At 43.3% G+C, this 27,241-nt stretch overlaps 1 protein-coding gene across 4 annotated transcripts in view; it reads left to right on the forward strand.

The window, feature by feature from the left end:
* CPNE2 (copine 2) overlaps nucleotides 1-27,241 on the forward strand; it is a 455,723-nt gene that overhangs the window by 141,617 nt on the left and 286,865 nt on the right. For all 4 annotated transcript variants that reach the window (XM_029608729.1, XM_029608728.1, XM_029608731.1 and 1 more), the window contains exon 3: nucleotides 21,888-22,067. In XM_029608729.1, coding sequence (XP_029464589.1) covers nucleotides 21,888-22,067 — 180 coding nt within the window. The remainder of the gene's footprint in view (nucleotides 1-21,887; nucleotides 22,068-27,241) is intronic.

Genomic DNA, 27,241 nt, shown 5'->3' on the forward strand with positions numbered 1-27,241 from the left:
AGATATGACGTAAGCTACAAACATGTAAGCACAACCAGCTTTGCCGCACTGTAAAATTTCACATTTCTAGCTCATTTGCATATTACACATCAGGGCACCAAAGATGCCTCTTTTTAACATAGTGCACCCATTCATGCAAATGATGCATATCGTTGGGGCCTTAATTCTGACCAAAGCAAGATTGGATCCAAAATGAAACAGGGCGACTTTTATAGAAGAAAATGCTCTTTCAAATGACATAAAAAAGAAAAGATTTAAAAACTACACAGTGGAGATATTTGCACATAAAAATTGGCAAACATTTGCATAACAAAGTTACATTGTGTTTTATGTACCAGTAATTATATCTTTGCTTCCAGTTGCCTGGAAAGCCTCTTGGTGCAAATCTTATACATATACCATGGGCTATAAGTACAGGTCCAGTCAGGGCCTGAATCAAAGTATAGGTCAGGAGCAATGAGGAGTCAAAGTAGGCTTTATATTTCTTTTGAAACATTTTTCAGATACCTTGCTGGCCCATAATAAAAGAGGCAAGCTTATGTTATGTTCCAAACTTTGCACTGGGACTTACCACCAGGGGTTGTACTTATCCACAAAATTTCAGGCCCCTGAGAGGTGTTGTCGGGCTTCAGCACCCAGACAAAATGGCCATTTTAGGTTGCACAGAGCAAGGAACTAAGAGGTAACCTCCATTCAACTGCCTCTAGTTCTCCAACCAATGGAGATCCAGGTGAATAATTTAGTATGGCCATGTTTGAGACTCCAGAGATCATTCATGCAAATTTTTGTTTGATTTGGAGGAGGTTGAGCGAGGATCCCTGGTCCACTTGTTATGGAATGACCAACTATTGATGCCATCTTTAAGAGGCTAGAGGTGGCATATTTCATCTATGCAGATGCATACAGTTCTGTATTCCTTATATGAATTGGTCCCTTCCTGTATTGTTCTTTCAGTGCTGTATGACTGATATTAATAAGTTGTTGTGTGAAAATTACTTAGCTTTAAATGTAGCTAAATCTTCCCTATTATGGATAAGCAAATGCCTGTATCTGATGCTGTGGCTGATGGACTGTAATAAGACATTCAAACACATGGCAAAGACATTTTTCTTTAGGCTAGAATTTTTATAAGCTGATGACCCAGGCAGTGATAGCCGCGTTTGTCCCTAGAAAAAAAATTGTGCAGTTCAAGCACTGCAATATTTTGTCAGGCTTCATAAATGACCTTTTAGTTAAAAAAAAAAAAAAATCCACCAAAACTGACAGCTGTCATCCATGATTTGTCCCACAAATGAGTGGCCTAGTGCCACGGGAGCCAACTCTAGGCCACCAGTGATAGAGGGACTTCCGCCTATGCTAGCCATCTTCCCTTTGGTGCTAGTGGCCAGCAAATCATGAGAAGCAGGGTTGGACCCTGGCACAAACAGGGAGCGAGAGGTCTGGAGCAGGACAAGGAACAGGAACAAACCAGGAATCTAGGAACTCAGAAAAGAGAACAAGTAGGAGTGCTGAATGTAGAATCTGAAGGTGAAGTAGTCTTCCAGATGAGAGAACAGTGCCAGAGATGACAGACAAACCTGCTTCATTATAAATACAGGTCTGTACAGGAAACAAGATGGTTGTCAGGGGGAAGCGAGAGGAGCTGGATAGAAATACTGGCTAGATAGTCCACAACAGCTCACAGCTCCGCCTGTGGGCCAGAGGCAAATCCAGCGGTGGATCCTTACAAAGACATCACAATTTGGAAAAAATTGCTGACTTAATTCTTAGTTTTACAATACAAAAAAGCACCAGTGGGCGATTTAATGGATTTTCAATATTTGAAAGCATCATAGACCTTTTTTTTTTTTCCCTTCTCTACATTGCTGCTTATACATTTGCAAACTGAACAAATATTGCTGTCTTGGCACCATGTCTTTTGTTGTTCTCCATGTCCTTTTTCTTCTTCAGTTCTCTTCTATGTTTCCTCTTTGAAACTTTAATCTTCTGCTCCCGGTTTGAAGGTTTCCCTCAATATGAACTTTTCATCTTGGCTTCCTTAATGTTTAAATTGGATGTGAATTAGAAAAATGGTAAATTGGATTGCTGTAGTTGTGGGAAATGTTTCCCTTCTATCGTTTACCTTGAGATCCTTAAGCAAGTCTTAGGATCTCTGAGGTGAATATTTATCTTGTTTCTCTGGTTAAGTTTGGGGCTTAGCTAGATAAATGGCAGGGTCTAAAAATTCCAAAGTGCTGAATGTCTCCAGGTTATCTGGATAAAACTTTCCAGGGGTGCAGTCTTAAGGTTAGCCAGATAAACTTATCTGGCTACCAAAAAAACGAATCCCAGCAATCACTGCTGCCTGGCTAATTTCCTGATAGCTGAGTATATTCAACTGCGCACCCTGTGCTGCTGAATATTTGGTATAAGTTAGCTAGATTTGGCAAAGTTCTTCATGAGCAGCTTCTAGGAAAAGTAAAAAGTCATGGGAAAGATGGCGATGTCCTTTCGTGGATTACAAACTGGCTAAAAGACAGGAAACAGAGTAGGATTAAATGGACAATTTTCTCAGTGGAAGGGAGTGGGCAACAGAGTGCCTCAGGGATCTGTACTGGGACCCGTACATTTCAATATATTTATAAATGATCTGGAAAGAAATAAGACGAGTGAGATAATCAAATTTGCAGATGATACAAAATTGTTCAGAGATGTTAAATCACAAGCAGATTGTGATAAATTGCAGGAAGAGCTTCTAAGACTGGAAAATTGGGCATCCAAATGGCAGATGAAATTTAATGTGGGTAAGTGCAAGGTGATGCATATAAGGAAAAATAACCCATTCTATAGTTACACAATGTTGGGTTCCATATTAGGAGCTACCACCCAAGAAAAAGATCTAGGTGTCATAGTGGATAACACATTGAAATAATCGGTTCAGTGTGCTACAGGAGTCAAAAAAGCAAACAGAATATTGGCAATTATTAGAAGGGGAATGATGAATAAAACGGAAAATGTCATAATGCCTCTGTATCGCTCCATGGTGAGACCGCACCTTGAATACTGTGTACAATTCTGGTTGCCGCACCTAAAAAAAGATATAGTTGCAATGGAGAAGGTACAGAGAAGGGCGACTAAAATGATAAAGGGAATGGAACAGCTCCCCTATGAGAAAAAGACTAAAGAGGTTAGGACTTTTCAGCTTGGAGAAGAGACGACTGAGGGGGGATATGAAAGAGGTGTTTAAAATCATGAGAGGTCTAGAACGGGTAGATGTGAATCGGTTATTTACTCTTTCGGATAGTAGAAAGACTAGGGGGCAGTCCTTGAAGTTAGCATGTGGCACATTTAAAACTAATCGGAGAAAGTTCTTTTTCATTCAACGCACAATTAAACTCTGGAATTTGTTGCCAGAGGATGTGGTTAGTGCAGTTAGTGTAGCTGTGTTTAAAAAAGGATTGGATGAGTTCTTGGAGAAGTCCATTACCTGCTATTAATTAAGTTGACTTAGAAAATAGCCACTGCTATTACTAATAACAGTAACACGGAATAGACTTGGTTTTTGGGTACTTGCCAGGTTCTTATGGCCTGGATTGGCTACAGTTGGAAACAGGATGCTGGGCTTGATGGACCCTTGGTCTGACCCAGTATGGCATGTTCTTATGTTCTTAGATAAGTTTATCTGTCTAACTTATCTGCTTTCCACCCAGCTAAATATTGATCTCTCTGTTCGCACTGAGTGTGCATATTCATTGGGGCAGGGAAACTGAAATTGAAAACTCCAAGCTATCAATTACAGCAGTGTGCATATTAATAGTACTACAGAAATATTATAAAAATGTTATATTTAAGCAACAATTTTGTAATCAGATAGTGGTGCTTTGTTTTGTTATATGTATGTTAAATATGAGTCAATATAGGAGAGAGATACTGTATACACTATTTCTTTGAATGCATTGCAAACTTGTAAAAGGCAAAGTCAATATAAATCAATTATTAAATAAAGTATTTACCTTAGGGCTGGCCTAATGGACTATTGGCAGTGATATGTGGTGCCATGTAAGAAATACAGGAGATAATTTTCAAAAGGGTTTACTTACAAAAAAACTGGTTTTGTCTGCACAAATGGGCTTTTGAAAATTGCTACTTTAACATGCGTAACTCCTTTGAAAATTCACTCCTCAGGTGTTCAGTCCTCAGTCTGTCTCCCCATACTTCAACCTATTGAGGCTACAAGTGCCTTGGAGGCAGTTCTCTTTGACCTTGGGTGACATAAAAGTAAGATGGTTTGCTGTATAGTACAAATGAAAGTCAATCTAAGAGGGAGGAGGATGACCCCACCTAAAGTAAAGCAAAAAAGAAAATACAACCAAAAAAAAAAATCCCACAAATCACTGCTGCCTGGGAAAGTGCCTATACCAGCCACGTAACAGCTGTGTGACAGGCTGCTCATCCAATCACTGATGCCATGGTCTTAGTGATGCAATAATTCTGCTGTTTGGAGCCCTTCTGTGCCATGACAGGTATTGGGCACTATAAAGGCCTGTACATTTCTGGCTGCTCTTCATTTAGCACTGCTGCTATTTTGTGGACGTGCGGGACCCTAAGAACAAAGAAGCAAAATAGCAAAGAAAAGGACCTTTTTCTAGTGTGTAGACAGATGGATTCAGGACCAGTGGGTTTATGCTCTCCTGCCAGAGGATGGAGACAGAGCAAGCTGACGTCACAGTATACATAACCCTGCAGTGACTCCAACCTGCCAATATTCTCCGTCTCCAGCAGAGGGTGGACATGCATCTCCCTATGGGGCTTACCTTGAGCTTTTTGAAAGGAGAAATTTGAAATTCTAAATTCAGGAAAAGAAAGCCCCGCTCTCCTTTAGTGATAACTAAAGGTTCCTCCCCCAGTTGAGAATTCATGAGGCAATTTCCGTGGTCCCTCAGAGGTGTGCCTTGGTCCAGTAGGTGGGTTTCTCGGCATGAACTTAGCTACTAGTTCAGCTGAAAGGCAGTACGGCAGATACCCTCCCCCCCCCCTCCCCCCATAGCCGGAGACAGTCTCTGTACTCACCTGGTAAGTGCTGACCTCAGGTAAGGTTTAAAAAAAAAAAAAAGAGAACGTTTTACCTGAATCAGAGACAGTTGGAAGGGTTTGAGGACTTCCTAGTCTCCATTCTCAGCGTGCCATGCAGATGTTAGTTTCCACTCCCGTTGGGGTTGGGTAACTGGGCAGCCTGGTAGGTTGAGCAGCCCCCAGAGGGCTAGGCCCTGCACTTAGACTTTTTTCTTGCATGCCGTGTGATAGGTCGCAATGGCCATTTTCGCACACGTTTGTGTGTGTTCTGCTGCCCTCTATAGGCCTTCGGTGCCCTCTATAGACCTTCGGTGCGTGCGCCTTGCTGTGCTTTCATCTAGGCGCTTATTTTTTGGATGCATTTCATTTTTGAGCGTGAGCCGTTCTGATGCACGTTTTCCTGCAGCAATGGTGCCGGTAAGCAAGAAGTCTAAGCGTCTTCCTGTTTGTGTTGCCTGTCATATTAGGGCTTCTCAGCCTGTTAAGGCTTCTAACCTGTGTCAGCGCTGCTCAGACGCTCAGGGAGAGATGTCTTCCTCGGATTTTGCTAAGCCTGGCTCTTCCCATTCTGATGATGGGTTGGTCATGACCTTGACTGGGGGGATGCCAGATCTTGGTTCTCGCTTGACTGGCTCCTCTGCTGGTGAGGGCAGTTCTGTAGGACCAGTTCCAGTTCCTTCTGGGCTTGGTCTGGACCCAGCTGATTTTTCTTGGGTGGAATTTTTTCAAGGTTTACAAGCCTTTTTTCAGGCGCATTCCTCTGCTTTCCCCATGTGGCTCCTCTCTTTTCCAATCCTATGCTTATGTACCCGGGCTCACCCGGGCTCCCTGAAGATGTTCCCATCAGGATCTGGATGTCACTGATGATGAGGTTGATCCTAATTCTCTGGAAGATTGGGAAATTCCTTCAGGGCTGGAACCGTATCAAACCATGTTGCGATTCTTTCATAGAGATGAACTGCCGTCCCTGATTTCCAAGACCTTGAAACAGCTGAGTGTTCCTGGTTTGGATGCTATGTCAGAGCCGAGGAAGAATCCCATTTTGTTTTTCTTACATAAAGTCTCTTGTTTTTTCCCGGTGATGGATGCCATCAAGGAATTGATATGGAATGGGATGCCTCAGAGGCAACTTTTAAAGGGGGTCAGACCTTGGAAGGCCTGTACCTCCTGGATCCAGCTGTGAGAGAGCATTTGCATTTTCCCAAAGTGTGGATGCTTTGGTTTGTGCCATGCCTAAGTGGACCACTATCCCCATAGAGGGAAGAGTGGCCTTGAAGGATGTGCATGATAGAAGGATTAAGGCTGCTATTAAGCAAGCCTTTGAGGCAGTGATAATGAATTTACAGATTGCCTCTTGGTGTGCCCTAGTGGTGAGATCTTGTCTGCTTCTCTCTCTCAGGAGGTTGATGAGTCTGGAGGGAATTCCAGAGCGGTTATGGAGGTTGCTACCGCCTTTTTAGCAGACGCAAGATGTGATTTGGTCCGGACCTCAGCCAGAGGAATGGCTTCGGTGATAGTGGTCAGGTGTCAACTTGGGTTGTGAAATTGGTCAGCTGACACAGCTTCCAAAGCCAGTCTTACCAAGATGCCCTTTAAAGGCTCACTCTTGTTTGGGAGCGAGTTGGAGAAACTGGCCAGTAAGTGGGGAGAGTCTCCGGTGCCTCGGTTGCCAGAGGATAAGAAACAGTTACACTGCTCCTTTGGTATGAGGGGTTCCAGGCATTTTCGTCCCTACAGAGGAACAACCTTTCAGCATACTCGATCTTTTGGTAGGTCTCAGTCCTTTCGTCCCCGGCAGCCCAAGAAAGGAGTGGGCTTGGGTAGTGGACCTTCCCGAGTTTCCCAATGAAGGCTTGCTGACCCACCTTCTGGCACAGGAAATAGGGGGACATCGTTCTCTCTTTTATTGGAGCTGCATTGAGATCATGTCAGACCAGTGGGTCCTGAAGGTGATATGCGAAGGGTATGCACTGGAATTTCACAGTATTCCTCAGGACGTGTTCATGGTGTCCTCTTGCCACTCCCTGCACAAGAAGCAGGCAGTGGAATTCATGCTTCAAAGGCTCCTCAGACTGAGGGCTGTGGTTCCAGTGCCCATTTCTCAAGAAAGTATGGGGCGATATTCCATTTATTTTGTTATGCCCAAGAAGGAGGACTCCTTTTGTCCCATCTTGGATCTCAAGAGGATCAACCTTCACTTGAAGGTGACTCATTTTCGAATGGAAACCTTACACTCTGTACTTTAAAGGTACAGTCAGGGGAATTTCTGACGTCCTTGGATCTGTCAGAGGCTTACCTTCATATTCCCATTTGATTGGAACACCAATGCTTTATACGTTTTGCAATGTTGGAGCGCCATTATCAATTTCGGGTGCTGCCTTTTGATCTTGCCACCGGTCCCAGAACATTTTCCAAGATAATTGTGGTGGTTGCAGTGGCCTTGTGAAAAGAAGGAATCCTGGTGCACCCATATTTGGACGACTGGCTGATTAGAGCCAAGTCTCAGGAAGAGTGCCACCTGGTGACATACAAGGTGATCTCCTTATTGCAGGAGCACTGGAATGCTGAAGAATCCCGCTGGAACATCAAATCACCTGGAGGCCCAGGCAGTACGGCTAGCATGCTTGCAGTTCAGCCACAGGCTGTGGAATTGAGCGGTTTGCATGATCTTGGCCAACATGATGATGGTGGCCTATATCAATTGCCACTGAGGAACCAAGAGCCAGCAAGTGTTGCAGGAAATAGACCAGCTGATGGAATGGATGGAAGGTCATCTGCAAATGATCTCTGCCTCTCTCATTGCAGGAAAAGACAACGTTAGAGCGGACTTTCTCAGCAGGGAGAGCCTGGACCCAGGAGAGTGGGTGTTGTCTGCTGAGGCATTTCAGCTGATTGTGAATCGCTGGGGCCTTCTGTTTCTATACCTGCAGGTAACTTCTTGAAATGTGAAGGTTCCTCGCTTCTACAGTTGCAGGAGAGATCCATGATTCCCAGGAATAGACGCTCTCGTGAGGGTCTGGCTGGCAGATAGATTGCCTTATGCCTTTCCTCCATGGCCCTTGCTGGGCAGGATAATTCGCAAGATCGAAGGTAACAGGCGGCTAGTACTCCTATTGGCACCAGACTGGCCCAAGCGTCTGTGGTATGCGGATTTGTGACAACTCCTGGTAGAGGCTCCCCTTTGTCTTCCATCGCACATGGATTTGCTTCAGCGTGGACCAGTTCTTCATGAGGATCTGACTCTATTCTGTCTTACGGTTTGGCCCTTGAGAGGGCTCACCTGTTAAAACGTAGTTATTCCTCTGCGGTGATTGCCACTTTACTTTGCACTTGCAAGTTCTGCACTTCCTTGGCTTATGTGCAAGTTTGGAGAGTTTTTGAGGCCTGCTTTGATTTAGTTAAAATTCCTCTCATTGTGGATTTTTTGCAGGATGGATTAAATAAAGGCTTGTCCCTTAATTCCTTGAAGGTGCAGGTTGTGGCTCTTGCCTGTTTCAGAGGCCTGATGAATGGTGTTTCCTTGTTGTCTCATTCTGATGTGGCCCATTTTTTGAAGGGAGTGAAGCACCTTAGGCCTCCCTTGAGGTTACCAGTTCCATTGTGGAGTCTTAATTTGATGCTGGACTTTTTAGCGAGCCCTACATTCTGACCACTTCGTAGCCTTTCCTTTGTTGACTTTGGACAGTGTTCCTGATGACTGTATGGTCTGTGCGTCAGATTTCTGAGCTGCAGGCCTTGTCTTGCTGGGAGCCGTTCCTTTGGGTAACTCCGGGGGCATTACAGCTGTGTACTGTTCCATCCTTCTTCCCAGGGTGGTCTTGCACTTTCATTTGAATCAGTCCATCAGTCGGGGATGTGGAGGAGTTTCGCCTTTTGCGCTCCTTGGATGTTAAGCATCTTGTCACGTGGTATCTTGAGGTTTCTGAGTCTCTTTGAAAGATGGATCACCCATTTCTTCTCCATGGCAGGAGTAAGCAGGCTACCATAGTTTGTTGGATTAAAATGGTGGTCACAGCCACGTATGTGGATGCTGGGAAGCCGTTGCCTACTCAGGTTAGGGCTCAGGCAATGTTATGTGTGGAGGTTAGTTTGTTGTCGCCCTTCGATATCTGCCGAGCTGCGACGTGGTCCTTCTTACACACTTTTTCCAGGTTTTATCGTCTGGATGTGCAAGCCCGGGAGGATGCAGCCTTTGCATGTGCGATGTTGACTGGACCGTGGGCAGCCTCCTCCCCTGTTGGGGAGTAGCTTTGGTACATCCCACCTGTCTCTCATCTGGCTACACGCTAGGAAATGGAGAAATTATTTACCTGATAATTTCGTTTTCCTTAGTGTAGACAGATGGATTCAGTTTCCCACCCTCAGGGTATCAATAGTTCTCCTGTGGGGCTCTGGGTCTCAAAGGATTACTGATAAGTATTCATCCAGTCCTTAGCTTGGGGTACCTATGTTCTTACTTGAGTTCAGTGTTTATGTTGGTTGAGTACAGTTCTGGTTATCTTTTAATCAAGTTTTTTGCTAGTCTGTCCAAAGTTGCTTTTGAAGAGAATACTGGCAGGCTGGAGTCACTGCAGGGTTATATATACTGTGATGTCAGCTTGCTCTGTCTCAATCTGCTGGCAGGGGAGCATAAACTCACTGGTCCTGAGTCCATCTGTCTACACTAAGGAAAACAAGATTATCAGGTAAGTAATTTCTCCATTAAACAGTAAGATGATTGTTCACTAGTTAAGTAAAGGAGCTTTGTAATAGCCTCCCCCCCCCCCCCCCCGCCCCGCGCAGAATTGCCATTTTCTGCACAGAATTGCCAAATTCTGCGCAGAAAATAAAGGAGAACCTGGCATGCCGTGAACGGAGTGCATGAAGGCGAAGGCCCGTTTGTGCCGCAGGACATGCTCTGCTTGTGGCAAAGATGAAGGCCCGGGCACGCCGTTCGCAGTGAAAATGGAAGGCCCCCCGTGTGCTGCGAACGGAGTGTGCGCTGCTCGCAGCGAAGAAAAAGGCCCCGGTGAGGGAGAATGTGTGTGTGAGGGGTGTAGGGGAGGGGAGGGTGAGAGCATGGAGAGGGGTGTAAGAGAGGGGAGGGTGAGAGAGAGTGTGGGGGATGCTTGAGTGTGGGTTTCAGAGAGAGGGAGCCAATATGAGGAGATTGTGAAGGAGTGTGTATGTGTGTGAGAGACTGGGAGCTTGTGTGTATGGAAAAGGGATCGTGTGTATGTGAGGGTGCCAGCCTGTGTGAAGGGATTGTGTATGTGTGAGAAGGGGTGCATGAGAGAGAGACATAGGTTGCCTATGTGAGGATGTATGTATGAGAGAGAAAGGGAGCTTGTGTGGGTGTGTATGCAAGAGAGAGGGCCCTGTATGAGGGAGATGTATGTGTGTGTGTGCACGAGAGAGTGAAGGGAGCCTATATGAGGGTGTGTGTATGAGTACTAGAGAGAGGGAGGGACAGAGGGAGCCTGAGTGAGAGGCAGTACTGAGAACAGGGTCAAACTCCGGGACTGGCAATGGAGTGGAAGGGGTTGAGCCTAGAGGTGGAGGGGAGAGATACTGGCAAGTGGAGGAGTTGGGGCCTGAGAGAGCAAAGTGGCCAGGGGAGTATGGAGAACGAGTGGAAGGGACACTCTTACAGTGAATTTCTAGGGAAATTCTGCTCAAAATATTTAAAATTCTGCATCTCTAAGTAATAACTTTTTTTTTCTGTATTAATTTAAAATGTAAATACTTAGACTAATATTATATAGAAAAATCTTCCCTTGACCGAGAACAAATATACTTCAAAAACATTGATTTCCGGAGAGATCCAAGATGGCCGTCGGGTCCGGATGTGGGTAACCAGGGCTCTGAGAATTATTGTGATATTGTGGAGGAAAATGCCCCATACTGGCAGAAAACGAAGAGCAAAGGAAAAAGAAGTGATGGCAGAATCTATTGTGGGTCGAATTGTGGGCCCTATGGATTCCCACGTCGTACGGGAGCAACTACCGGGAGATAGCTCGCAGCGAGGTGAGCGGGTGGAAGAAGAAACCGCTACCTCACAAGAGCTCCAGACGACCTTATCCCCGGTAATGCGGATTCCCCCAAGAAACCCTGCAACCCTGCGAGGGGCAAACGGGAGCGATCTCAATGGCGCCAGCGAAACCACCGGAGACTCGTGGCTGCACGATAAAGACGGTGGGGAAGAGGAAATACAGAGATCATTGTTTCCCGAAGAGAACGCCTTGGGAGACGCTGAGGGCTGTACGATACAGCCTCCAACAGAGAGGGAAGTAGTTTTTCTTTACCTAAAAAGAAAGAATTAACTAAACCAGATACCTTCTCTTTGGAGAAAATCTGGGAGGCAATACAAATTGTAAACGATAATCTTTTTAGTCAGATAAATCCTTTAGTTACTGTGGTAAATACAACAATGGAGAGAATGGGAAGACTAGAAAAAGATATGAACTTGCAAAAGGAAAAATCTGAAAAAATCGAGAAAGAATTTAAAGACATGAAAAAACTTCAATGTAATGTTATAAAAGAAAATTGTGTGTTAACGAATCGTTTAGAAAACATGGAAAATCAAATAAAGGGGAGAAACTTACGTTTAATAAACTTTCCTAGAGACCCGACGGTGACCCCACGTGATATGTGGAGGAAATATTTGCTTCAGGTATTGAAGATTTCAGAGGAAATGATTCCTCCTACAGCTAAGATGTATTACATACCACCATTTAAAAAAGTGGAGAAGGAAGGAGAAAAAGAATTTCAAATTATAACTCCTATGATATCAAATAAAATGGAAACACCAGCTTCGGATATAACAAATTTATTGGAAACAACACAGAGTGAACAAGTAAAGCCAGCTACTCTTATAGTGACGTTTTTACTTGAATCGGATAGAGATTGGATTTTGAGATCATACTTTCGACATAGGACTGAGACTTTTCTAGGTTTGAATGTTGGTATATTCCCTGATTTAGCGAGAAGTACTCAGCTCCGGAGAAAATTATTTTTGAGTTTGAGACCACTAGTACAAAAAATGGGGGCTATGTATATCCTTAAATATCCGTGTAAATGTTATGTAAAATATAAAAATATTTCGTAAATGTTTTTTCAACCAGAGCAGCTGGAGAATTTTCTGAAAAAGTATTCCTTAGAAATAACAACCTCCTCTCCTGTAATGGAAGGCTAAGTACTATTATCCCTCAGTTGGACCCGCAATAAGGAATTCTCCTGTATATGGAATCCCGTAATTTCAGTATTGTAAAATGATTATTCATGAGGTTGAGTAAAGGATCTCTCCCTTAATACGAGGACTTTAAAGCAGAATGTTTAGGGAAAGATAAGGTGTTTAGTTGTAATAATGTTAATGCTTAAACTGCTATCTACACAAGAATGTTTTATCTTGATGTATATTGGATAATTGCAAAATAAAAAATTTAAAAAAAAACAAAAAACAAAAAAACATTGATTTCCACCTTACATGTAATTCAGTCTTCAGAGAGATGTATTTAAAGCACTCTCTATTTTATGAATAGGACTGTCATAACACCCCACGGATAAACAGCACTTTCGCTCAGTATTTTCACCGCTTCAGGGTCATCTTTAATCATTGGTCCTAATGTCCTTAACTTTTAAACTTTTTTTGAAAATTTTTTAAGATTTTAAATGTCTTAAGAATTTTTATAAAAAGTTGGTTTATTGCAATAATTTTTTTTTTAATTAAAGATTTTTATTGATCGTCAAACAGTATATAGTAATAACAATAGTATACAGACAAATACGGGGTAACAGACAAATACAGACAATAGTATACAGACAAATACGGGGTAACGCTGGAGCGCACTGTTACCCTGTTATTGGACGCACGTTTTGGACGCTCTAGCTTTACCCCTTATTCAGTAAGGGGTAATAGCGCATCCAAAACGCGCGTCCAACCCCCCCGAACCTAATAGCGCCTGCAACATGCAAATGCATGTTGATGGCCCTATTAGGTATTCCCATGCGATACAGAAAGTAAAATGTGCAGCCAAGCCGCACATTTTACTTTCAGAAATTAGCGCCTACCCAAAGGTAGGCGCTAATTTCTCCGGGCACTGGGAAAGTGCACAGAAAAGCAGTAAAAACTGCTTTTCTGTGCACCCTCTGACTTAATATCATGGCGATATTAAGTCGGAGGTCCCGAAAGTTAAAAAAAAAAAGAAAAAAAAAAAAAATAGAGAAAAGGCACGCGGGTTGAAAACCGGACGCTCAATTTTGGCGGTGTCTGGTTTCCGAACCCGTGGCTGTCAGCGGGCTCGAGAACAGACGCCGGCAAAATTGAGCGTCGGCTGTCAAACCTGCTGACAGCCGCCTCTCCTGTCAAAAAAGAGGCGCTAGGGACGCGCTAGTGTCCCTAGCGCCTCTTTTTACTGCCGGCCCTAATTAAAATAAATTAAAATACTGAATCGCGCGCACAGGAGAGTGGCCTGTGCACGTGCTGGGAGAGCGGGCGTTCGCCCGCTCTCCCGTGTTTTTACTGTATCGGCCCGATTGTCAATAGTTCATAAATAAATATATCATGAAATTTAGACGTGTCATGATAGAGAACAGCTGTGATGGCTGCCGTTCTACAACAGAAGTGTACTTTTTGTTGTACAATTTGAAGTGTTGGAATGTTTGCCAATTTCCAGTGTCCTGCTATTGCTATTCTTGCTGCAATAAAGACTTGTTGACAAAACAGTTTCTGTTGTTTCTTCAGTGTCTGGTTGGGAACATTAAGCAATACAAAACCCGCATCCAGTAAATTGCTGAGTCCCAATAACCCTTCCACCCATTGTATTATCACCTCCTATAATCTATATATCTTTTCACAGCTTCACCAGATGTGGAAGTGAGTTGCCATATGCCCACAATTCCTCTAACACAATTCGCTAACTGTTGGATATCTGCGGTGTAAGGTATAAGGATTAAGATACCATCTAGTAAGAATCTTATAGCAATTTTATTGCAAGGATGTGGATATCGAGTATTTGCATGCCACATCATAGATTTGATCCCACACATCAGGAGTGAAGGAGTGTCCCAAATCAATTGCCCACGCTGTGATATGGGGGTGAGGTTGTTTCTCAAGACCAAGTAAGATTGCATATAATTTAGAAACCATTCCCCACTTATCGATATCCTCACAATAATGCTCAAATAGAGTTTTCCCATGACTAATAGATGGGGCCATTACCGAAGATCTTAAAAGCAGTACTTGGTAGCCAGCCAGGTAGTCACTATCAGGTAGTAAGTAGTTTGCATTTCATCCCATCTCATAATGGAGCCACCCTTTAAGAGATGTTCAACCCTAGCAACACCCTGTCCTCGCCGTGCCCTAAAGGAGGTATTAGTGCTCCCTGCCTGAAAAAGCGTGTTAAAGAAGAGATGGGTGGAGTAAAAATAATCTCAGTTTCCCACCATGCGTGTTTTTCCATTTGGACCAGAGTCTCATAGTAGTCGCTTTCGAGATTGGCAAGTCTCCTCTGGTAACCCAAGTCTCCCGAGGTTGCCATGGCATGGCGCTCAAGGGCATACCTCCTACTATGTGTTCTTCGAAGGACACCCACTATTTAGCAGTAGTGTTTCTATGCATGCCAGGAATTGCTGGGCCGCTACACAGTACCATTCTAAATTGGGTACTCCTAGTTCACCTCGGTCTTGGGGTGTTATGGCCACCGGCCGCGGCATCCCGCAACCAGGGCCGGGCCACGCTGTCATGGCTGCCGGCCGCAGTAGTCCTCAACCGGGGCCAAGTACCTGGCTTCAAGGTCTGGCAGTCTCTGGGGCTCCTATGGGAGTGGGCTGCTCCCTTCGATGTTCTCTGCGCGGCCACTGCTGAGCCTGGCCGCGTGGTCCGGCGATGCCGGGCTGACTCCTCCCCCTCTGTTTTTCTAGAGCTGCGTGCGCGGCTGAAGATATTATTTAAAGGGGCCACGACAAGAAGTTGTTGTGGCTCCTTCCTGAAGAGGTCCCATTGGCTCAGGTATTTAAGGCAAAGTCTGCTCCTCAGACCTTGCCTTGGGATTGAGGCTCGTGAGGTAGTTGCCTGTGCTCCGTGTCCTGGTTCTGTTCCTCGTCCTGCTCCTGATTCTTCTTGGACTGCTTCCTTGGCTTGGATCTTCGGACTGGTTGAAGTGTTTCCCTGGTTTGACCCTGGACTGGCTTCGGACCTTTCTCCTGACTTGCTTCTGGACTGGCTGATGACCCTTCTTTGGACTTCGACCCTGGGACCGGCTCTTGACTATTCTTCGACGCCTGCTCCTGGACTGTCTACGACCTGCTGGAGGTGTCAGCCATCCGGAATCCACGACCTGCAGGAGGCGCCTGCATCCGGACCTATCTTCAGTCTTCGGTGAGTCTCCTAAGTCCCAGCGGCCAGGTTCCTACGGTCTCCTCCTGGGGGAACCATGAGCTTCCAGGGCGAAGTTTTCAGTCTACTACCGTATCTTCAAGCCTTGCCCTCTAACGGTAGGGACCAGAGAGGGTTGATTCTCTCTTTGGTAGCATTAACCTTACCTCAGAACAAGGGTCCACCTCTGGACTCTTAACATGGGGTTGGTACAATAATCGTCGTGATATTCTTGGGGGTCGCTTCCGCCAAATAAAATCAAATATTTTTTTTTGCCAGGCTTGCAATATGGCTGTGCTAAGGAATATTGGCAATGTGATAAATAAATACAAAAGTCTGGGTAATACATTCATTTTCACTACAGCAATGCGTCCCATCCAAGAGAACTGCTTTCTTTCCCATTTGTTTAAATCCTTCTCTAATGTGCAGATCAGAGAGGTGTAATTTAGCTGAAACAAATCTTTCACATTAGGCTCAATATGTACTCCCAGATACTTAATAGTTGTTGATGCCCATTTGAAGGGATATTGGTGCCTGAGCTCTGTTATCATCTGATGGTCTACGGAGACATTCAAGATTTCAGATTTATCTAAATGTATTTTAAAGCCTCAGACTGTGCTAAAGGCTTGTAATTCAGCAGCTACACTCTGAAAATTTCTCTATTTGCAGATGATATATTGCTGACCCTAACCAATCCTGTGCAATCTCTACAAATTTGTTTCCCTTCTATATCCCCCTCAGTACCTTCAGATTCTCTTATTTTCGTAGTGAGCGGTTCAAGAAAAAGTGCAAACAACAATGGAGAATTCCCTGGTGCATCCCTCTTTGTACTGAGAATGGATTACCATACCCTTCATTTACCTTGATTCTAGCTAACGGATCTGTATATAGTTGTTTCACCCAGGTCATAAAATAAGAACCAAAGCGCATTTTATCCAAGGCCGCGCATAAGAAGTCCCAATGGACCATGTCAAACGCTTTTTCAGCGTAGATTGACAATAATATGAGGGGTATGTTCTCCTTTTTGGCCCACCATAATATGTCCGTTACCTTGCGAACATTATCCGCCGGCATCCTATCTGGTCTCTATGTACTAACTAAGAAAGTATCATATTTAGGCGACCTGCTAATACTTTAGCAAAAATATTTAGATCTATGTTAATTATGAATATGGGACCGTAGGACCCGCACTGTGTTGGGTCTCTCCCGGGCTTCGCAGTGATTTTTATGCCAGCAACATTAGAGTGGGCAGGTAAGGACGTAACTTCCTGTATGCTATTGAAAAAAATCTGTGAGATGTCCCACTAACAAAGGGCAACACTTTTTATAATAGCAGCCCGTAAAGCCATCCAGGCCTGATGACTTTCCTGACTTGAGAGATTTAATGACTGCTGTAACTTTGTTTGTACTAATAGGTTCACCTAGAAGTTGATTTTGCGATTCTGTTAAGGTGGGCAGGGAGACTGATTGCAGGTAATTGGCTATGGAATCTGATGTTATAGACCTGTCCTTACTGTATAATAAGGAATAGAATTTAGTAAAGCAGTCCCTTATATCCGGTGTAGAGGTTAAGATGTGACCCCGAGTATCTTTAATTTTAGCTGTTATTCTGTAGGGACAACTGCTTCAGCTTCCTAGCCAGAACCTTTCCTGCTTTATTTCCCTCAAAAAAAACAAAAAACTTTGTTTCTTGCACTCCATTGCATACGCTATCCGGGAAGATTCTATAATGCTTAGTTCACTGCATGCAGCACGCAGTTTCTTAAGTGTAGTATGATCCAATGTGACTGCGTGATGTTGTGATATTAACCTATGTCTCGTAGTAGTTCAGATTTACGCCTTTCAGTCTTTTTTTTTTTAAGGCAGTAGCTTGTGCGATAAAACAACCCCGCATAACTGCCTTGGAGCATTTCCAGAGGATCCCTGCTGTCTCCACCCTGAAGTAATCTATCAGAGCATCAGTCACCAATTTGCAATTAATATCGTCCCGCAATAACCCATCATTCAACCTCCAGTATCTCACACCATTATCTGGGCAGGACAGCTGCACTGTGACCCAAACAGGCTATGATCGGACTATGCAATGTCCCCAATCCCCATATCCATCACCTCATTTTGTAGGGTTTTGTCTACAAATATAAGGTCAATTCTTGAGTAGGTACCGTGGAGGCTAGAATAAAAAGTGTAGGATCTGGATGTTGGGAAGCGCTGCCTCCAAATGTCTACTAACCTCCATCTGGACATGAGTGAAGTTAATTCGGATTTAGCTTTCCAGCTCACCACAAGTCTATAATTGGATGTGTCCAGTCTCAGATTTCTTACTAAGTTATGATCTTCCCCCCCCAAATTAATTGCCCCTCCACATATTGTTCTAATACTCCATCTAACAATCTCAAGAATTGACCTTGTTCAGTATTTGATGCATAGATACTTATCAAAGTTAGTACCTCCTTTTCGATCTTAATTTTCAGTAAACTATACCGCCCTTGAGGGTCTGATATGTGAGATATATATATATTCATAGGTAACTTGCTGGGAGATGAGTATACCTACACCTGCATATTTAGAGCCTTTGGTGCTAGCGGCTAGATATTGATTGGGGAAGCCCTGTACTTGTAGCACTCGTACATGTCTTTTTCTTAAGTGTGTGTCTTGGACCAGGGCTATTGACACTTTCTGCCTAATTAAATCCTGTTGCAATAACTGTCATTTCTTGTAGGAATTCAAACCCTTAACATTAAGGGATCATATCTTCAAAGCCACCATCTCTTTATATAATAGGAGTGCAATGGAACATTTTCATCCCCCAAACAAATAACCTCAAAATGTGTTTGTGACAAATATAATAACAATTGTCCCTGATGACCTCATAGATAAACCCCCTTCCCAATCCCACCCCTTCCTTTTTTACTGAATCCACCTCTTGGATAGCGGGGGTATGTCGCACCAGAAAGTGGTCCGCTTTCCCTGGCTCTCATTTTCAGGTGAAATACCCTGCCTTTCCCAGGTGGGTACCGCTGTTTATTTCTGCTCATGCATGAAAGAACAAAAAAGTGTGTATATCCGTCTTCTAATGTGCTCCTTAAAACATCCAGGTATTCTATCCATCAAAGGTCTCCAGCAGTCATTGCCGCCTTGATTCTTCCTTGATCCATTGATTTGCTTGCTTGGAGATTTAGGAATCCCACTTTGGTGTTCCAATTGTTTATGCTGACCCGCTCTCTGCCATCACGGAATCACTGCTGCTTTATACGATATTTCGCCGCAAAGGTGATCGACAGGTTTGCTTGAGTAAAGGCCTCTGTCGCCTCAGTTAGAGTTTTGATTCGTTAGGATTTGCCATGTGCTGTAAAAAAAAAAAAAAAATAGACCGAAGGGAAATGTCCAACAGTATCGCATATTGTTCTCCTGCAGCATTGTTGTTACTGCTCTAAGTTCATATCTCTTACGCAGCTTTACCTCAGCTAAGTCATTAAAAATAAAGATTTTGTGTCCTTCCCAGGTCCAATCCCATTGCTTCCTCGATATTGCATAGAGTTGTTCCTTTTCTGTATATGTATATAGGCAGATCACTATGTCTCTCAGGCGTTCTGCTATTTTTGCCCCCTGGGTGTGGTGTGCTCTCTCAATTTTGAACTCCGATATTAGTTCTTGATCATCTGACCGCTCGAATGGCGAGGAATTCAGTAAAAACCTAAAGATTTTTAATGCCACAGAGCGACAGTCTGTGTACTCTTGCGTCTCCGGAACTCCCTGGATCTTTAGGTTGTTCCGCCTCAATCGATTCTCCAGGTCTTCCAGTTTCTCTGCAAGGGCCTCCTAGTCTGCCCTTAATTTTTGCTGTAGGTCTCTCATTTTCTGGGTTGAATCCTCCTGCCGTTCCATCTGGGTATCAAGCTCGTCAACCCTCGATCCCATGGCGGCCAGGTCCTCTCTTACTTCCAAGATTGAAAGAAGTAGGTCTTGTTTTAAATCAGCGCGTAGTTCTATAAACCATTCTCTGAGTTCTGTTCTGGAGGGTAACTGATAAATCAGAAGGTGTAACGTGTGCGGGTGTTGGCTCACAGGCTTCTCCTGAGGCCTGGTCACGCTTGTGCTCTGTTTTTTCTCCCTCAGGTTTGGAATAGGAGAATTGCTGGAGATCCAGATTTTTCTGTTTCGCTGCCATAGCAGGTTACTATCTGCTGGTTCCTCGATGTTTTGTGCCACAATTCTTGACGGATGAAGTTGATTTAAGTGGATTTAGTTAGTCTCGCCGGGAGCTCTCGGTTTAGGCAGCCATCCCTGCTGGGGACGTCAGCATGCCCCCCCCCCCTCCCTTATTGCATTACATTTTTTAAGAATTGTAATACTTTCCCTTCGATGGAAATTTGTAGTCCAGAATCCGGTCCGACATGATATCACATTTCACGTCCTGCTGCGTCAGGGACCCTCTGGATTATGGTTATCAACAGGGATTGTATTTTAATTCCTCAAATTTCTCTTCTGAAAGAAAAACACTGACATGAACATCTCATACTCTGGGAATAACCTACCAGCTCATTGCATAACGCTTACCACTGAACCACCATCGTTTACGTTCATGTCACTTATAGACTTAAAGACTGTCATGTAAATTGTGTTTTGACCAATATAAAGTTTGCAGAATTTTAAGTTTTTTTGCACAGAATTCCCCCAGGAGTAAAGAAGTGTTTCCCATGTTCCCAATAGAGTGTGGTATTGGGGAGGGAAGATTCGTACACAAATATAATCTCTTTTTGCACAAATTTCTGTTAAAAAAAAAAAAAAAAGGCCTAAAGTTAATTTGCAGCACTCTAATCATGATTAGTCTGAGATCTAGACCAATGTCTGCAACTTAAGTGGAATCACAGAACTTGCCCCTGCTATAAAGCATTTGAATGCACTACTACACACTCCAGGATCTAAACTAGAAAGGAAAAAGCACCCTACACAAAAAATAGTGAAGCAGTTGGATTTATATGACATTGCAAGTTCAATTAGCAGTTTTATTTCCTATGAGGGCGCAACATAAATAGAACACTACAGACAAAAGCGAAATGTACCCTTTTAGAGCTCTGACATCTGCATGTTTAAACACAGGTATTACAGCAACACTCCTCCCCCCCCCCCAAAAAAAAATACCCCGCCAATAAAGTAACGCCAGGTTAGCGGAAAACCAGTTCCCAAAATGTTATCTACATCAGTCTGTAGCTGTTAGCACTCCCGTAGGGTGCTGTCCATATGGTCACTTGCTGGGGTAAGAGCTACAGCAGCAGTAGCAATTTGGGGGAAGAGGAGAGGGATGGAGTACAGCACAGCAGCAGCTAGTCTGTGCTGCGACAACTATAAGGGTAAAAATGATTATACAAGAGAGCGCAAAATACTAAAATGGCAGTAATTTTATAGGAGTATAAAATCAACAAATGCAGTGGTAAAAACTATCCAGTTAACCAAAATTTTGAAACCCAGTCAGGTAAGAATCTTCAGCAACTATGGTAAGAGAGATGATGTATAGAAGCTATAGGTAAAAGTAAGCTATATTTTTAAAAAGCTGAATAGTTTATAATCAAATTATATTTTAACAAAGTAAGAGAGAAATACTGTGCAGGCATACAGGTGATGTTCAGTTCATGCAGAATGTGTCAGGCATATTTCCTTTTCTGTGGCTGCCCAGAATGAGCCGTAAGGAGAGGTAGAAGTTAAAACAGAACAAAGAAAACAGTGACTCCGTCATTAATTCAATCTAAACTCGTACAGCCAGTAGTCCAGTGTTTTGTATTGAAACTCCTTATTGAACCAAAACATTGGAATATTGAGTACGTGAATACTAATTAAATTAATCACGGTGTTGCTGTTACGGTGTGCCAGGGGCTATTTTCTTTGTTGTATTGTCTATAGAAGGCTCTCATTCCTTGGGTGGGGCTGTCGTCACCTTGATTTTTTGACCATAAAAGTCAGAGTTATGTATCAGTTGGAAATACTGTTGCACCATGGGTAATTAAAACTTTTTTTTTTTTTTCGAAAGCTAAACAGCTTTATACCAGAACTTTAAGGCCCACACAGGTTGCTTATGCTGAAAGAGTTGTGGCAGCGGCATAGCAGACAGATAATACACTTGGCTGCCACCTAGTGGCTAGAGCTAACATTTACTTTCTAGGTTCATCAGATATCCTTTCTCTCCTGTTTCTGATATGAATTAGGGAGAGCACGTCCTGACGTACAGCAAGGAATTTCCTGATAATAGAGGCTTCTCTAGCAATGCAAACATTTTCTCGAATTTTAGGAGGCCATAATAAATAGGATCCATAGTCCCTACTCCTGGAGTCCTTTTATAAAATGAGATTACTGGTATGATCCCCAGTGAAATAGATTCAAATCGGTGTTTTATGGGATGCAGGGGACACTGCCTAGAGCATCTACATATCTGTGTAGTAGTAGTACTTGAACTAAAATCCTAAAGAAAAGCATTATTTTCTTTCAGATCGATAGGACGGAAACAACAGTGAACAACCTGAATCCTGCATTTGCCAAGAAGTTCATCATCAACTATCACTTCGAAGAAGTGCAAAAATTAAAATTTGCCATGTTTGACCAGGACAAGTCAAGCACGCAGCTGTATGAGCACGACTTCCTAGGGGAGTTTGCTTGTACTCTTGGAACGGTGAGTTCCCCAGTGTTTCAAATAACTTAGAAAACTAATTATGTGCAGATCCTATTTGCAATGTAAGGACTGAAGTGACATTTTGGAAACGTTAACCTACCTAACATCAACCCAACACAGACATCCAGCCATGGACAATGAAATGAATTTGTATCTCGCATTAACAGAACAGTTTGTGTGCTTATGGCATTTTTTTTTTAGTGTTAAGGTGTGTGTTTAATACCTTAAGTGGTGTTTACTTATTTGCTTTTTCTTGGTGCCTTGCACATCACATCAGATTGTACAATTCAGTGAAACTTAACTACACACGGCCAGGGTTTCTGCTGCAGAGATTTAGAGAGAAGTTGGCTGGCTCTGGTTCTTCAGGGAAATCTGTAGTATTTGATGGATAACATTTTCATCAGGGTTACTGGTCTGATCCAAGCTTTGTATGTTCATAGCACCTCGTTATTAAAGGTGTATTCATTTATTTGCTGCCTTTCTATATCAGTACAGTTTAACCAAAGCAGTTTACAAAAAAGGCAACCCAATTCATCAACAAAGCATAAAAAAATTCTTGTACATAAAAAAAAAAAGTAGCTTACGTGTCAATCATGTAACAACAAACAATCATCAATTTAAAAACTCCTTGGCCATCAACTTTGGACCAAGAGCCTGAAGGACGAATACCTTTGTGAAGATTCAGAACTATTAGAAGTCACAATAATTGGTGGGTGTGGAGGGGGTTCGATGACCTGCAAGAAACCTACCTAGAATGTCCATGTCGCGAAAAGTTGTAAATTTGAAGTCAGATCTGGCAGTGTTTCCCAACTCTCTCCAGGAGGCACACTTAATCAGTCGAGTTTTCAGGATATCCATAATGAATATGCATGAGAGAGATTTGTTTACACTCGGTCTCTACTTCAATCAAATCTATTTTATGTATATTCATTGTGGCAATCCTGAAAACCTGATCTTTCCTATACTGGCCTTTAAAAAGAAAAACTTACAACAAAGATTATCCTCTCATGGTGCCCTGTCCATGTAAGTGTAAGGCTGAATGGATGACAAATTTTTTTATTATGATTGTTCTTTCCATCGTATGCTGCACCTAAATATATAAAGGAAATGTTTTTCTCCCTTGTGATCCTTCCAGGTACTTGTGACCCCTGGAAACAGGATACTAGTCTTGATGGACCTTTTGCCTGACCCAGTACGACAACTTCTTATGTTCTTATTTTATATCTGAGAAAAATGCTTAGAGATCAGATTTCAAAGGGATATAACCAGTAAGTAAGCACTTAGCTGGCTAGATCAAACGTTTTGAAGATTCTCCCCTGCTCAGCGGTTAAAGTTGCTGTAAGGGTCACTAGAAAGACCTGGAGATTTAGGGTTGCTCTTCCTGCAAAGGGAGTTCATGCATGAGAACATAAGAAGTTGCCATTCTGCGTCAGACCGGGGGTCCAACAAGCCCAGCATCCTATTTCCAACAGTGGCAATCCAGGATACAAGTTCCTGGTCAGTGCGCTGTAATTCTGCACACACACACACACACACTCACTCACACACTCTCACTCTCTCTGGCTGCGTGAATGTCATCAGCTGCAGGCAAGTGTCCTGAGCCTCTCTCATGTTCACTGTTCCTTGGCTGCGAGCAGATCCACCACTTAAAGGGTCTGAGTATCTCCCCCGCTTACCACCCAATGTTGGCAAAACTCTGAGGGGATCGAGAAACTCCCTGCCCCCTCCCTCAAACCACTCCCCCTTTAGTTAACGTCTCTGGACCTGACCCTCACATCCCCAACCCTCCTGGTCCTTACCAATGAAGCCTTGGTGGTCCAGTGGGGCCCAGATCACCCTCTGGGATATGGGCCTAGTACTGCCAATTTTCAAAATGGTGCTGGCAGTCGAGGTCCAATTTGATGTGCAAAGGTTTGACCTCAGCCAGCCCGTCCCATGTTGAAAAACCTTAGGGTTGCTTCGGGGACCAGTGAAGCATCAGAGCTTCATTGGTAGAGGTCGGAGGGTGATTGATTAAAACAAAAGGGGTTTGGGAGAGGGAGCGATGCCTGCACTTGTGGCACAAAATTGTTAAAAGTTGTTTTTTTTGTTACCTAGACCTCAAGAGTAGTGGTGGGGGAGTACGGGGGGGGGGAGTGTCTCTCCAGACCGTGGGGTTTGCTCATGCTAGGTAGGGGAGATTCCTTGGATTCGGGCCCTTTAAGAAGACGGCAGCCCCAGACTATGGGGCCACTACAGTGTAAACTCTACTGGGGGCACCTAAGTTGTGGTATTTTTTTTACCACAGTGTTTTCCACCAGAGAAAATACCACGGGATTCAGTAAGTTGTTTATTAAATGATCTCAAATCTAGTAGATCAAATTTTGACCTGCTAGCCAGATATTTAGTGGCAGCTTTAACTAGATAAGTGCTGCTGAATATCCAGATAAAGATAACCATGTGAAGTCACCCAGTTATCTTACCCACTCAGCAGGTTTTTGAATGTCGACCTTTTTGTACATGTCACCTTAAATGTGTCCACTAAAGCAGAAGGTGGCTGTATAGTAGACAGTTTTCTGTTTGATTGTCTTGTAATTCGAATATTTTCAGGAAACAAGAGAAAAATTGCTTCTTAACTATCTTTTGGGGCAGAATTGTCTATTATCTTAGCAAATAAGGTGCACAGAGCTACAGTACTTATGTCTTTGGAAGAATTTGACTGAAAGATTTCTAACAAAAATGGATGACTTTTCTCCTAGTGAAACATCTGGTTCCAGGTTTGTTAGATGAGGCATAATCTTATAATACATCTTTTCTAGTTCTCCAGGCTGAAAGGACAGCTTGTTGCAGTCCACATTCATGGCTCTTGAAAGCACCATTAGGGATAATGAAACTTAAGACAACATATGTTCTCCAGGAGATGGTTACCATTGTTGAAAACTCTCACAATAAAGTTAATTGGATTCTTTGCAAGTTGATGCTAACTGAACAATGGAAGTCTATGATCTGTAAAGCTCATTTCCAAATGGTTCTTATGCTGTTCCAATAACCTGTGAATTGGTTACTGGTTAAAGATAGAAAACAAAGAGTAGGAAGGAATAGTCAGTTTTCTAGTGGAGCAGGTGAATAGAGGAGTGCCCCAGGGATCTGCTTGTTCATTAATGATCTAGAAAAGGGAGTGACCAGTGAAGTGATCAAAGCTGCAGATGACACAAAAATATTCAAAGTAGTTAAAACACACAGTCTGTGAGGAACTGCAGAAATACCGTGCAAGACTGGAGAACTGGGCCTGTAAATGGCAGGTGAAAATGTAATTTATGCTAGGGGCAAAATAGTCATAACTATGTGTACATAATGCTGGGTTCTGCATTATAAGCAGCCACCCAGGAACAGGATCTTGGAGTCATTGTGGGACGGTACACTGAAATCCCCAGCTCAGTATGTGGAGGAAGTCAAAACAGCAAACACAATGCTAGGAATTATTCAGAAAGGAGCTGAGAAGATCATAATGCATCTGTATAGCTGTATAGTGCGGCCACACCTTGAATACTGCGTGCAGTTCTGGGCATCACATCTGACAAAAAGATATAGCTGAATTACAAAAGGCACAGAGAAGGGCATCAAAAGTGGTAAAGGGGATGGAACGGCTCTCTTCTGAAGAAAGGCTAAAGAGATTAGGGCTCTTCAGCTTGGAGAAGAGACAGTTGAGAAGGGGACATGATAGAGGTTTATAAATAGGGAACGGTTATTTACCCTTCCACCTAACACTAGGACTAGGAGACACTCCTGGAAACTAACAGATTTAAAACAAGTTGGAGAAAATATTTTTTCCCTCAACGCACAATCAAGCAGGGAGTTTGTTGCCAGATCATGTCGTCTAGGCAACGAGCATAGCTGGGTTTAGAAAGGGTTTGGACAAGTTCCTGGAAGAAAAGTCCATAAAACAGTTGTTAATCAGGTGACTCCAGGAAACCCACTACTTGTGGCTGAAATTGGACCTACTCTGTGAGACTGGCCACTGCAGGAGGGCAGGATGATGGGCTCGATGGACCTTTAGGATGATCCAGCTTGGTGGTACTTATGTTCCTGCAGGATGACTACTGTTAATAGAGTGTGCATAGCCAAAGCTAATCCAGTCATTTCATTGGTTGTATTCATTTTTTTTTCATCTGTAGGGGGCACAATGCTGATTGACTTCAGATCAAATGTCCAGAAAAACTGCAGTCCGGATAAAACATCTGGCTAGCCACACTTCTATACCAGACTGAACACAATGACTTAACCATACATCTACCTAGTTCAGTCATTTGTTCAGTCCTGTATAGAAGGGTAGCTGCACTTTGTGTGTTTTAAATAACAGTTCTTTCAAAGCCTAACACAAGATAGACTAGGTTTCTTTAATTACAGCATTAAAGCTTTCATCTCTAATTTACAAGTTTGCCATTGTTTTGTGTCATTCTAGACAGTGTCAATAGGTGGATTTATTTTGACCCTTGATTAACAAAATGTTCATTGCAGTTTACAGAAGGAGTAGCTTTGTGGTTAAAGCAATGGACTGAGAACCAGGAAAACCAGTGTTCAATCCCACTTCCTCTACTAGCACTCCTTGTGACCTTGGGCAAGTTACTTGAGCACCCCTGGGTGAGCAGGACTTGGCTAGGAATTGAGCCATTGAAGCACAGGGCTGGCCCTAAGTGTACAATAAAATGTACATGGAGACTCTGTGGTTGTACCCTTCCAGCCTCTGTAAATACATTAAAACGCATGTTGCTTAAGTACTTTATCCAGTTCTTAAGAGCGCTCTGAATTTCTTTGAGTGCTCTATATATCAATGCCTTGAGGTAACGCTGCCAAAAGTAAGCAAGGTGGGGAGAGTGGCTTAGATTCATATACAGCCTTTCTGCTTATGCCCTATTTATGCCAGCTGGGTATATCTGAACCAGCTCAAAGCAACATATAGGCAAGTCAGCTTGTTTATGAAGTACAGGGGAATTCTGTGCACTGTGGAGCAGAAGGTTTTCATTTGTGTTCGCTGTATGTTGGAATTGATGGACTTGACAACGTCATCGAGATGATTTATTTGGTCCCTGGGAGGGAGAGAATGCTTGATGGTGACTGCAGGGATGACTCCTCAGGTTCCAGGGAGGCTCTGAAGGATGCATTGTCAGGAAAAAAAAAAGGCCCTGCTAGTCCTT

This window comes from Rhinatrema bivittatum, chromosome 7 (genome assembly GCF_901001135.1).
Source record: "Rhinatrema bivittatum chromosome 7, aRhiBiv1.1, whole genome shotgun sequence".
Taxonomy (NCBI): domain Eukaryota; kingdom Metazoa; phylum Chordata; class Amphibia; order Gymnophiona; family Rhinatrematidae; genus Rhinatrema; species Rhinatrema bivittatum.